Raw genomic sequence first — 13645 nt, 5'->3', positions numbered from 1 at the left:
TTTCAAGGGCTAAAACAATCTTTATTTATTTATTTTTAATATATGAAATTTATTGTCAAATTGGTTTCCATACAACACCCAGTGCTCATCCCAAAAGATGCCCTCTTCAATACCCATCACCTACCCTCCCCTCCCTCCCACCCCCCATCAACCCTCAGTTTGTAAAACAATCTTTAAATGGAGTGTTGACTGAGGTTTCAAGGCTGGAAGCTTCAGCAAAGACTGCTGTGTCCAGTGAACAGGAAAAACAATTCAGGCAAGTATTAGTTTGACTTGTAGCTAGCATTCACCATTTCAGACCAAAAGTTATGTTTTCATGTCTTAGGGACAAATAGGATAAAAAGTAGTTAATACATCAGGGGTTGACATTCAAGGTCTTTGATCATTTTCAACAAATATTTCCAAACAGCCTCTGCTGGGTAGGTTGAGGCATAGCCCCAGAGTGATGCCTTCTGTCCCTCTGGCTCTCAGAGGACATAGGTGAAACCTACCACTGGGAAGATTTCTGTGGTTCCACTAGCTTTTTGAACTAGACATGATTCCAGTCTAGTCCAGTCTATGCCAGTCTAAGCTTCCATAACCTGGGAAGAAACGTTGTTGCCTGGGAATTCTTCTACTTTGTCCGGACGAAAGTTGTGTGGACAGGGTGGAGCTGTCCGAAAGAGTAGAATTCCTTTGTGTTACTGGTTAATTGGAAGTTCTAACTTTTGGGTCCCTTCTTCATCCCCTCCCTCTTCTCCCCTGTCGTTTGCAATTATATATAGGAGATCTGAAGGGTTCTCTCTCGCTCTTAACCTCAGCTGCCTTAGGAGAATGTAAAAATCTCTTTGGGAGAGAAACGGTGAGAGCAGGATAAAATTGGAAGGCTCCCCTCCCTTGGCCTGCCTTGCCCCAGTTCCCTCACTCTCCCTGCTCTTCCCCTTCTCCTCCCAGCAATGCTGGGTTAGTTGTGAGTCCATCCAATCTGTGGTGCAGGCCCCACACCTCCTTTTAAGCCAGACTGATGCCTGCATTTGCTAAGAACTAGTATGTACTAGCCGCAGTTTAATACGGCCTCCTCAGCCAGGGCACCTCAGTGCTTGTCCGGTGGCTATGGGCCTGTCTAGCCCAGCAGTGCTACCTGATGCACTCCTCCTCCTTGCCGCTCCCCAGATACAAAGGCTCCGTGGAAGCAGCGTTAACACTCTGAGTTAGGATGCTCCTCGATGGTAACAGCAAATTACTACTCTCAGGGGGCACTTGGGGGCAGTTTGGTCTTTGAGACATCAGTCGCTCCGTATTTGTCTCCACCCAATAGAAAGCAGAAAGAGCCTGTGCGCAGGAGGATTTGGCAAGGTTGGGGTGCAACTGCAGGGCTGAGCAGTTTGAGAGCCCAATCCTCAGCTTCTAGTTACTCCCCTTCCTCAGCGTTCTCGGAATCCCTTGGTTCAAGGGCCCAGGGCCAAAACTTTCGAGAATAGGAAAGCTTCTTTGCTCAAAGGATGCCAAACTGGCTTGATCAGAGATGGACAGTGGCAGCAGAAAGATCCGTGGAACCATCCTGTCCCGGGCTTGATTTCCCCCAGGCATCTGTGGGTTGGGCTGGGCAGTTCTTTAGATTGTGATGAGCAACAGTTGGATTTGGAAGCTTGATGTTCCTGAGGTCAGTGACCAAGAATCTTAAAATGAATTCTCTGCTTAATTTTTCACTTTCTTGAATGGGTTCAGGTCTCAAGGCCGTTAATTTTGGAGTGCTGAGCCTGAGTTCCGTGCTGAGTTAGGTCCTGAGTGCCTAAGCTGAGCAGAGTGAAAGCGGCCAAGCCCTTGTAAGCCAGGGCACAGTTCGGATTCTTGCGGACCACAGAGTCAGTACTTCCATCACCCTCCCCACAAAGTTAATGGTGTTTGTGGTTTTCCCTTTGATAGGCCATGAAGTCAACAATCTCCCCACATGGTGGCTCCCTTTACTAAAGTTGAGTAGTGAATTTGTACAAGGAGTCTTGGAAATTTTCAAATATTTCTACAGATTGAACTCATTTCAGAATTCGTGTGGGAGGGAAGAGTAAGGATTTTAATCGGATTCACCTTTGACGCGAAGCAAGACGGAAGACAGGGAAGTCACAGTCGGTAATAGCTTTGGGCGCTTTGGTAAAAAAGACGTCTCTGCTTCATTATCTGGTTGTGTTCCCCGCGGACTCTTTGTGTGCGAATTTACTCCAGAGGCAGAGCTGAACATGGAACACATGCATGTAAACACTCCAGCATAAATAGGCGAACATATGCAGTGGAGACAAAGAGATACATCCCCACATTCATAGCTTTTTTGCAGGCAGGCAATCTGGAACATCCCCAGAAATAAACTAAGAAGAAGCAGTAGCTTCTGGCTATTCATGGCCAAGAATAAGTAAAACTTAGTCTTCTTGAAGGAAATATTAAATCTTAAATAAGTAGGAAAGGCATTCAAAATGAGAAGTATTATAATTTTGTCTTTGAAAAAGCATGCAGAGCTAATATAGCTTATTTTAATGTTAGCTCCAAATTATAATAGGAAATATTCCCACTAAATTGCCATTTCCTCTAAATTTTGTTTAAGATCCAAATAATTAAAATGCACACTAATGGTTATTGATGAGTCTATTTCCTTTGAGCCATAAAAAGAAATAGACCTGATTTTCTCTTACTGGAGTAGAAATTTAGGAATCTTCTTAAATTGCTCAAGGGCTTGAAAGCCTCCATGTGGCTCTAGTCTTCCCTTATTGCTTTCCTCTTTCCACGTCATTTTCAGCTAAAAAAAAATTTAACGGTTCCCAGTGGAGGGATTCCCGTTAGAAACCCTCAGCTAGTGAACTTGTACTGGGAATCCTCGTACTTTCCCAGTCTGTCTGTATTTCTCCAAACAGAACTTAGGTTGTAAATAAGAGGAGAAAATATTTCTCACTCCCAAATTCTTAAAATTTCAATTTTTGTGGAAAATACAATTTCTCAATTCTAATGTTTAAAATAAGTAAGAGTCACAGAAAGTGTGAAGGTGTCCAAATAGGCCGTCTAGAGATCTAAAAGCCAGGACTAACAGGAAACAGAATGCTCTTTACTCAAATGTAGTCAGGGTCTGACTATTCTCAGCATTAAGAGCAATCATGGACACTGATGGAGGGGGGCATATCTGAACAGCGGGGAGACTTGGAAAATGAATTGCCACATTAATAATATCAGTGCCAAATCCTCAGATTTAGAGGCTCTGGTGAAAAATTAAACCAATGGCAATTTTCAACGTTTCAATGACCAGAGTTCAGCACTCAGAGCTTGGACAGCTCCGCAGGCCGCGCTCCGGACACCGCTTTGACTCTAATCAATTTACTCCAAGCCAGACTGTTAACGACAGCCAGACTCATTAGCGATTTACTGAAAATCCTCCAAGACTTCCCTTTAAAAACAAAACGACTTCCACATTTAATTGTCTATCTAAAAGAACATACGCAAGAAATTAGGAGATCTAAATTAAATTTATTAATAGGAGAGCTTGAGGGTGCTTAATTCTAGAGGCCAGAGCTCTGATTGCTGAGGTTTGATGAAAAGTAAAGAGAAATCATAGAGACATAATTAAAAACATGACTTTTACCATCCTCGAAATTGTATGAATTCTTTACCCATCCTTGAGAAATGGGCAAAATTGAAAACCATCAAAATAATTGCACTTCTTAAAAATTGGATTGTATCAGTGAAAGGTGTTTATGAGAAGTCGATGACTCCGGATCTTATCATCCAAGAGGACAGCACAAAATAGTTAATATGTTCCTTGAGGGACTAGGATGCTGACGTCTTTTTCTGATACCCGATCATTACGTGACTGGAAAAAAAAAAAAAAAAAGGAAGTCATTCCATGAATAAAAATCAGAGCGCAACAGTGCAACAAAATATTCTGTACTTAAAGGCCATAGGCAGACAGATGTTGACAAGGAAGCCTCTTCTAAAACCACATTCAGATAGATTTCTGCTAACTGCACATATAAATAGGAGCAGAGGGCTGGTCACCTCAGTAACCACCGGCAGCAGCAGCAGAAGCCGCAGCTTCAGACGCAGCCAGAGGGACCTCAGAGTAGAGAAGGCGCTGCCGACTTGCACAACTGCCTGACCAGGCGGTTCCGACGGACGCCGGCTGAGACGCGGCCCTCCCTCTTCCTTCCTCCCCTTCGATTTTCCCTCTTTTCCTTAATCACTTACTTCTTTCTCCTGGTGGACTTAGGCCACTTTGTCCCCCACCCCCCACTTTAGCTCCTCGCCTCCTCTTTCTCCCTTCTACATCTCTCTCCTCGCCCCCTTCTCTCCCTGTCACGCTTCCTCCTAGTTCCGTGCGTCTGCAAACTTTTGAACAGAATACTGGCCTCAGCAAACAAGTCCTCCAGCTCCTCCTGCTGCTGCTGCTCATTCCTGCGGCTCCTCAGACACTAACGCCAGACGGCGATGCCTCTTGGGTTGTGACTCCAGCGCAGAAACTTGGAGGAGCCCTTTGCCCGCCGTCCTACTTGGCAACAAAGCCTCTCCTAGCAGCGGTAAGAGTTGAATGGTGAGGGGAAAATATCTTCCCTAATCAAACGACTCCTTTGCTGATTCTTTGACCAGCATCAGGGTATGAGTTAGCTTTCCTTCGCACCAGGTCTGGCGAGTTATTGGGCCCCGGGTATATACATACATATTTTTTCTAACTATAGAGAGAGGGAAGTGGCAGGGCGCGCGCGGGCTGTCATTAAGCGGTATTCAACACTGGGAGCCGACCCCTCCCCCAGCTCGGGGAGTTTCTTGGGGCTGGAGGGCGAAAGACCAGGGGCTGTTTTGACAGCTGTGTGTCCTCTTTCCCCTCCTGCGCAGAATGACCATGTGTAGCGGAGCGAGGCTGGCCCTCCTGGTCTACGGGATAATAATGCACAGCAGCGTCTACTGCTCACCTGCCACCGCAGGACTCCGGTTCCCTGGAATCAGGTAGGTGCTTGCTGCCCGGGCTGAGCTGAGGCTTGGCTTCCCCCAACACTTCCTCGTGGTCTCCCTCCTGCAGTTCCGCGGTCCCAGCTACAATCATCTTCCCACCGGCCCCTAGTACGCCGCCGCCGTCAGCCCGGGTCGGACCGCAGGTCCCTGGCCGTGGCCCTGGCTCGGCGCGAGGGCCGGGCAGGCTCCAGTGCGGCTCCGCGCCCCTCCCCCAGACCGCCGCAGCCAAGGGGCCCGGGTTGAGCAAGGGAGCATCAGCCGGCTGGAGAAATCTCCCCTCCCCCAGCCCCGCCTGCGGGAGGGGGCAGGGCCGGGCCCCGAGCTTGACTTCTATTCCCTATTCTTAGCTTGAGTTAGGAGAAGTTCTGCTTTGGTGCCTGCAGCCAGGTTGGAGGGTAGAGCGTGAAGCTCCCGTGGACTTTGCTTTGTTACAGCGTGTTCTGGACTATCGGGGCGGGGTCTCCCTCTCTCTCCTCTGATATCCCTTTCACTTCAATTCGAATTCTTTCCCCTGGAACAGCTTTCTCTTAAGTGATACGTTTTCCAGCTGCAATATGAGTCTCAGACTGTCTTGGGGAGGGAGAGTGTTGGCCGGGTCTGGTTGAGGAAAAGCGATCTGAGAGAAGAAAGAACAAGAATGAGTCTGAAAGGAAGGGGGGAGAAACGGATGAAACGGATGCAAGGAAAGAGGAAGAGAAAGCCGGCAGGCAGGCAGGACCTGGACAACTTTGCCCGCCAGAGGCTGGAGTAACCGTGGCTTTCTTCTTAACCCCTGATTTCTAATCGGTTGACACTGATGAGTTCCTTACGCAGCCCCAAAGTCCCGGGGCGGTCAGCGGACCGTAGTAGCTCCCAGCGTCCTCGCCGCGCGGTGTACGCGGCTCCTTGCAGCCAGGAGCGCGCCTTCTGCCTGCAAAGCTGCTTCTCCGAGCCGCGCCCAAGAACGGTCGCCTTAGGGGCCACTGACCACTGATGTGGCCGGAGGAAGGGGTTCTGGCTTCAATATAAGGATTCCAGCATTTGGGCACGGGATGGAAGTGGCCAGAAAGACCCAGGGACTCTGGGAAGCTGGGCCATATAGAGGAGGCACGTCGCCGAGGAAGGGCTGGGTGCGGGGCGGACGGAGACTTGTGCTTGCCTTGTCTTCACCAATCCGGGGACGGAGGAAAGGCGAGCAGATTAACGAAGTACGACTCTTACCCCTACTAGAGAGCGCTACTTGCTCTGGCCGCGTTCCGGGTCTTTCCAGCGGCTCAAAGCGAGGGGGTTATATATTTTAGCCCACCTCTCCCCGTCCTACATGAAGGACAGAGGTAGTAGGGAAGGGCGACTTCAAGACCGCGGCACTCCAGTTGGCTCTTGGTCCCCTATTGACCCTTTCCCTTTCCGCCGCCTCAACATCGCCAACAGATTCGCGCGAACTATTTATTTAGCAGACTTAAAAGCCCCATTTCACTCCCAGCAATTTTCAAAGTCCCGTGTGCCTGGCACTTTCCCTGGGCGCGAGGCACCAGAACGCGTGGCCATGCCACACAGAATGAGCCGCCGCCAAACCGGCTAAGTTTAGGGGCATCTATTATTCATGTTCCTGCCAAATCCTCTCCCGCCCAAAATAGAAGCCGGAGGTTCTCCGTGACCTACATCTGCGCGGGTAAGGGCTCCCCTGGGCTCAGAGGCTAGGTGGGGGTGGCGGCGGAGTTGGCCGCTGCACACCCCACCCATCCACCCTCCCTCTGTATATCGCTCCGGGCCTCCCCAATCCGGTCTTCGCATCGGCCGGAGTCTTGTCTCTGAGGACCTTCCTCGTCCCCGCCCGTGGCTGCTTGTTTGGGGTGGCTCAGGCGCCAGGTCCCCGTAGGGGGGCAGGTCCTTTTTGGTGGCCAGGTGTACGAGGTTGGCATAGACATCTCGACTTCCCAGGCCCTGCAGGGCGACTCTTCACCCACAAAGAGGAGGGGTCGGAGAGCCGCCTGGAGGGTGAGGAATTTCTGTTGGGTGTACTTTCTAAAGCCTTACCTCAACCGCCCTCCTCTCCCCCTCCCGACCCTCCCCTGTCCCGGAAGAAGAGGCAATTATCCGTGGGGACCTTTAGGAAGAAGGAAAGTCAGTGCGAGCCCCTTTCTGTGGGTCGTTGCGGAGCCGGGGAGGGATCTGTACTGACCACTCCTTCTTTCCCCGGCTCTCCCGGCAGGCCGGAGGACGAAGCGTACGACGAGGACGGAAACCCGCAGCAGGACTTCTACGACTCAGACCCGCCGGGCGTGGGGAGCCCCGCCTCCGCGCTGCGCGACGCCTACGCGCTCTACTACCCCTCGGAGAAGAGGTACCACCCGCGCGGCCTCCGCGCGGGGCCCGGGACTGAGGTGGCGGGAGGGGCAGGGTGGTGGCCCACAGAATAGGATGTTCTTCATAAAAACCCCCAAGCCTCTCTTCTTCCTGGCTGGTACCCGCGAGAGCGACGGAAAGTTAGTAGCGGGCCGGTCTGTATGGACAAGAGAGACGGGTGGGACCAAAAGGTCTGTGGCCTAAGGAGTGGCCGTGAGTGCGCGCCCAGGCCAGACTCCCTGTCTGCCAGCCCCGGAGGGCAGGGCGAACTCCCGTTCTCCGCTGTCAGTCGCGGGAACTTCTCCAAAGAGTCATTTGCAAGTTCTGTGCCAGCGTCTTGTTTGTCATCAAGGGGGTTGTCGTCAGCCTCCCCAGGCGCCGGGGCGCGTGCGTGCCCAGCTGGGGGCCTGGGGCGGCCACTTGGGGGCACACGATCAGTGACCCTGGGCGCGTACTTTGCCTCCCCGTTAGAGATGTCGCCCAAGGGATCCTTAACAAGGCCTACCGCAAAGTACTGGACCAGCTGTCCGCCAGGAAATACCTGCAGACGCTCTTGGCCAAGGGCTTGGGGTAAGAGTTTGCGAAAGAGTTAAGCGGCGCAGAACGGCGCGCGCGCTCGGGGGTGGGTGTCCGTGCGAGCGCGCGCGGGGTGGGCGGTGCCGCTTCTGCGTCCTTGCGTGCACGTGGGCCCGAAGGTGTGTGTGCGCCGCTGAGTCTTCGGGACCAGTCTGCGGTCGCAGGGTAGGTTCGGATGTGGCACCTTAAGTTTGGTGAACAAATTCTGAGCGGCAGAGGCAAGGAGAGGGCGGAGAAACCGGGGAGTTTGATCCGTTTTGAATTTAAAAAACAAAGAAAAACTACCCCCTCCCTCCCGCAAGTCATTGAAAATCTTCAAGCTTCGCGGGATGATTTGCTATAATTTCCTCTAAGCATGACTTAAAAAAAAATCCTTTTAGTGTAAATTCAAATCGAAACCAACAAATCTTCAAATTTGGGCAGTTAGGGAAACAGTTCTTTTGCGCGTGCCAGACAAACCCAGAGCACAGAGCTTGCGTAGAGCATCTCTCAGCAGAAGGCAACATTTTAATAAAGCCCATGGGGAAACAGATTACATTTTTCGCAATGAATAATTCATGCGATGAAAAATATTGCCTACAGCCTGTCGACTTATATTATTATCATCACGTTTTTCGACTTAGCGTGCGGAAGGGGAGGCGTGCTCCAGTCTGACTAGGAATTGATGGATCGATGTAAAACTCCCAGGCAGCAGCCAACGTGGCACTTGGGGCTCTTTGGTTATTTTCTCTCTACGTGGGGGGTGAGAGGAACAGTTAGGACAATTTAGCGCAAAAGCACGGATGGTCAAATCTCTAAGGGCAGCGTTTGGAGACAGGTTAGGCGTGAATCGCCCGCGTGCCCTTGGCCTGGACCTCGTCCCGGGCCCCTTCTGTAAGGACGTGATGCCAGCAAATCCTCGGTGGGGAGGGCAGAGTGAGGGGTTTCCATCACAGTCCTCCCTCCCCCGGCTGCTTACTGGCAGAGGAAGGCGGCGCCGTGGGCCCTGAGAGCCGTGCCTTCCCGGATGGCTCCCGCGTGGGGTGGGGCCCGCCTGCTCCTCACAGCTATTGAATCTTTGTCTCCCGCCCCGCCACCCTCTTCCCGACTCCTTTCCTTGCAGTGGGAACCTAGGCGGCGGCCCGGAGGACGACTCAGAGCCTCTCTCCAAGCGCCACTCAGACGGAATCTTCACCGACAGCTACAGCCGCTACCGGAAACAAATGGCTGTCAAGAAATACTTGGCGGCAGTCCTAGGGAAAAGGTATAAACAAAGGGTTAAAAACAAAGGACGCCGAATAGCTTATTTGTAGCGATGAGTTACCAGCTACCCTGTGTATACAGTCCTGACACTATGAAAAGTCACTTTCCCAACTGACTGAACAGTCATCTCTCATGTGTTCTATCCAAACATGTATTTATGTATGAAGTAAAGCCATTAAATGAATATTTTGATAATAATATTGTTTTTCTTTTTACAAAGCACTAGAGAATGCACAGATATACTTTGTGGACCAATTATTGATATATATATATATTACAAATATATATATTAAGAATATATATAGGTATAATAGACAGCAGTTCATACAAAGTGTGCACAAGGATTGAAAATTCGCCTGAGCTGTTTATGTTTTTATATAAAATAAATAGAAAAATAGACAATCATTGTTTTGAATATTACTCCTATTTTTATAAAATGGAATTAAAAGGATAGTATTTTTATCCATGACAGGCCTGAAGATATTAATACTGACCATTTGCTACTGTACATAATGATGCCCTGCTCCAGGGAGATTTGGAGGTAATGATTTGGGAGAATTGCTGAAGGGTGTTCTTTCCTAGTGAGTCTCTGGGCCAGGCTGCTTCAGTCCCAGAGGAACTCAACTAGGCACTGTCCCCCTTTGTCCCCCTCACTGGGTGGCAATTCCAATACTTCTGCTTTCTTTGGTTCTACTTTTATGTGTATTTGTCTCTCTTTAGACTCTCAGCCCAGAAGGAAATTCTCCTGATAAAAAACAACAGCTCGATCCAAATTGTGCTTCTCCCCAGAATTCACACCACCCCCTGGGGAAAGTGTTGGGGGGTTGTACAGAGAAGGGAGACTTGGGTCTTGAAGCTCCCGTGAAGCTCCCTTTTCTGTATTTCCAGGAAACCCAATATCCCAAGGTTAGGGCAATTGGAACAAAGAGAAGGAAATGTAGGTATGTTGGAAGAGGCAGAGCATAAGGCAGTCGGAGGAGGAGGACCCTGGAGAGGGACTGGTTTGGAGCTGCCCTGCGTCTGGGACGCGGAGGGTAAGCCCAGCCCCACTGTAGGTCCTCTGCCTGACTGACTTTGGGCGCTGGATATTGGAAATGGATGCAAAGTACAATGTGTTTTTCTCCAGTGCTGTCAATGCTTCTCATCTTGTGAAATGACCAGGATACTCCCCTTTGAATACGGCTCTGTAGGAGCCATCCTTTTCTTTGGCGGTTTTCTGAAGACTCTTCTTTCCCACCCTTCTGCACTGTTGAAGTACCGTTTACCATTTTCCATTCATTTCTCTTAAACTTGTGAATGCTTCTTTTTTTGTTGTTTGATGTGAGTACTTAATTGTAAAGTTTAGGAACCCCTGTGTAGTTACCAGTAAGTAATTATGCACTAAATATGAACGAACCTTTTGTTTCTTGTTTATTGAGTTTGTAGGTAAAATGTATTTTTCTACATTATGGCTTATTGCTTAGTAAAATTTATTTCATAAAACCAACCTTTGTCATATTAGAATGTGTAGTGTTCACATGTTGCTCAGTTTTACTAACTGATAAATCATTTAAACCTCATCTTCATATGTATGAGTACTATCTTATATTTGTGGTCAAGAGTGAAGTAAGCAAGCTCCAACAGACCCTGAGAACCTCCCCCTTTGTATCCTTTCCTGGCTACTGAAAGCATGTCTGTCTGTTTCCTATCATTTCCTTGAACATGTGAGTAATCTCTATAAACAAAAGAACCTTCACCCAGCAGCCAGATCAAGCTACAGCAGGCAAACAAGCCAAACTCCCAAAATTCAGGCACAAATTCTTTTGGAAAATAAAAAAAGAGAACAAGAAAAGATTAAACATTAGCTTGTAAAGTTTAAAGGACCTTTCCTTTTCCTTTATGGATTTGATTCAATATGAAGTCATAAATCAAAGAAAACAGAATTGGATTTGCATTCCCAGGCGGGATGGATGCTGCCAGGAGATCACATTGCAAGCAGTGAAAGCACAGAGGCATTCGATCTATGCCTGAGTCCTATGTACGGGATCAATCTTTCTTTAATTCTGCAGTCTCCTCAGGCAATGTGACACGGGATGCAGTTTGCAGCTTTAGTGCCTTTCTTCGCCTTTTAAATCGCCACGAATCACAGATGGCTATTTAGTGGCCCTACAATGCTGCAACACATCGGCTTGCATTTTAGTCTTAATTATTTGTTTCTTGGATAATGGGCAGAGTTTTCTGTATTTGTGTCAGCTGTTAGTGGTGAAATAGGGCTCTAGTTAACCTTTTATTTATGAAGTCTAATTTAGTGTTCCCGTGGCTAGTTGCAAGCATTTACAGTGATCACCCAGTTTAATCTTTTGTATACTTTTTAGAAATGCCAAGAGCCTTACTAACCTGGAGCAGATTTATGATATAGTGATAATTTAGGTAGATGTTAGTCTTGAAGCTCTTATTTTGTGTGCAACTGATTATAAAAACATCTTAACCAAGTATTATTACACACATGATATCTATAACTAGGACTTTGATAACTGTTATATAAAGTGTGTAAAATTTGTATGAATAAATTTTTGTAAACAATGCAACCTCGTCTAATGTTTGGAGAGAAAAAGACATTCAGGAAATAACTAAGATCTCTTAAAGTATTATATTTTCTTTAGCAACCATAATATCTTTCATGTTTGGAATATATAAGCATCCATGTATTTTCATAAATTGTACTTTAATATCTGCTTCATGTGTTAACTGAATTCAGCTAAAAATTTAGAGTAGCTACTCAGATGGAGATGCCTAAGAAGATATTAAGTTCATAAATAGGCACAGATGTTGGTACCCTTATAGGATGCACAACTTAGGTTAATTTCCATCCCCTATTGTATATATGCATTGCTCAGTATTCAGAAAGTTACTACCCACTGGTGGGAGATAGTACTTGGGTATTAGTTATGCTTCTAAAATAGCAGTCTAACATATTCTTTTATAAGTAACTCTGCAGACTAAATTGGTCTTGATAAAATTCTGTATAAAAATGACTTCATCAGTTTTGGAGGTTTTAAAATATGTTTAGAGATCTACAAACAACTATCTCTGATTAAATTGCTTTGGGTGGAAGCAAAGAGAACATGAGCAAGCAAAGAGTTGATTAAATACCTTTAAAAGACAATGTATTTTATCTTTAAAGAAAAAGCTAGGAGAAAATGTGAGCAGTCATTTGGGCATTCTTTTGTTTTATTAATTGATATTAACAAACTTTAAAGCAAAGCCTTTTTGTGAAATTCCCATGAATTTCTCAATTGTGTTTATTTTGGAGCCCATGATGATTTCTGGGTTAAAAAAAGTATTGCAAGTCGCTTATAGTAATTCAAATATAATTTAATTTAAATTCCTAGACTTTCATCCTAAAATTAATGCTTTCAATTAATAAATCAATAAATATGTCACAGTAATACTAAAGAATGAGCAAAGCTCAGCAAGGATTCAAAAACTATCTTTAGAACTTAGCTCAGTATTTAAGGCCCAGAGTCATTCTAGGGAGGAGCTTATGATCTAGAGATCTCATTTGTAGTAAATTAAAAAAATGAATACAGTACAATTCATAATTATGTTGTTTTATTGAATAAGCTTTTAGTTCTCCATCTTTAACTGCCTACCCCATGAAGCTGCTAGTGTGGTAAATGGAAAAATGAAGAAAATTAATTACTTTGGTTGGAGGCTGATAACTATCAAGAAAATAGAGATAACCACAGATTGGCTGACTTGGACTGAAATTCATGTATATAGCAATTTGCTATATTCTCTTATGTGGGATAAATCAAATGATGTTTTTTTCTTGGAAGACTTGGTATATCTAGATACCCAAGAAGTGTGACTTATTTCTGTTAGGGCTGAGAGTACATTGATTCAATACAGTAAATATTTATTGAACACCTAAAATGGACCAGGCACAATGGTTGAGAAAGCTTAATTAACACCTGAGAGCTAAGGTAGTATTTTTCCAAAGAATATTCTTCTGCTACAAGATCATGTGGGAGACTTGTTAATAATGTAGATAGATTGCAGGCCTCCACCAGAATAAGTGAATCTGTGTTTTAAATAAAAATCCTAGGTTAATGGGCACTAAAGTTTGCGACCACTAGATTTAGAATTTGGTGACATAGATAGGCATTTATGTGTGCTGGGACTGGGTGTTTTTTTCTTTTTCATGTTAAATAAGCAATAAGTCATGTTTTCTGTACACAGTAATAAATATATCAATAAGCTGCATTCTCCCAGGATGGGCATTAGGTTAATTGAAAAATTGCAGTATTTCCTTTAGGTCACTAAGGCCATAGTTAGCATCATTTTACTTCTATATTCTGGTTGGACATTTCTGTTCAAGGGGCTTCTGGAAGAAGAGTGATCCTATAAGTAGAGTACAAACAATTGAATCACATGACAGAGGGATGAATGAAATCACTGAAAGGAACTGTGCAGCCAGTTGGCAGTAATTCCGTGGATCTAGAAGTCAACTTCCAATTGCATCATATCCAAATTTGGCTTGAATATGTCCCCACAACTG

At 46.4% G+C, this 13645-nt stretch overlaps 1 protein-coding gene and 1 long non-coding RNA gene across 6 annotated transcripts in view; one reads left to right on the top strand and one right to left on the bottom strand.

Annotated features, from left to right (window-relative positions):
- Positions 1-11672, top strand: part of ADCYAP1 (adenylate cyclase activating polypeptide 1) — a 73520-nt gene extending 61848 nt beyond the window's left edge. For 3 of the 5 annotated variants that reach the window (XM_045041726.1, XM_045041725.1, XM_045041727.1), the window contains 6 exons: positions 4325-4529; positions 4846-4956; positions 7154-7285; positions 7759-7857; positions 8966-9106; positions 9578-11672. In XM_045041726.1, coding sequence (XP_044897661.1) covers positions 4847-4956; positions 7154-7285; positions 7759-7857; positions 8966-9106; positions 9578-9650 — 555 coding nt within the window. In that variant the 5' untranslated portion in view covers positions 4325-4529; position 4846 and the 3' untranslated portion in view covers positions 9651-11672. Of the gene's footprint in view, positions 1-3822; positions 4530-4845; positions 4957-7153; positions 7286-7758; positions 7858-8965 lie in introns of those variants that run through there. The other 2 variants (XM_045041728.1, XM_003995051.5) reach the window with 2 other exon arrangements.
- On the bottom strand, positions 2095-7157 carry LOC123381218. Its single transcript, XR_006587967.1, has 3 exons — positions 4923-7157; positions 3599-3826; positions 2095-2207 (listed from the first exon to the last, which is right to left on the bottom strand). It is a non-coding gene; the product is annotated as an uncharacterized LOC123381218 (long non-coding RNA).
- Positions 11673-13645: the final 1973 nt, after the last annotated feature.

This window comes from Felis catus, chromosome D3, assembly GCF_018350175.1.
Source record: "Felis catus isolate Fca126 chromosome D3, F.catus_Fca126_mat1.0, whole genome shotgun sequence".
Taxonomy (NCBI): Eukaryota; Metazoa; Chordata; class Mammalia; order Carnivora; family Felidae; genus Felis; species Felis catus.
Note: the sequence above shows the minus strand (reverse complement) of the source record. Positions and strands in the feature narration are given on the sequence as shown.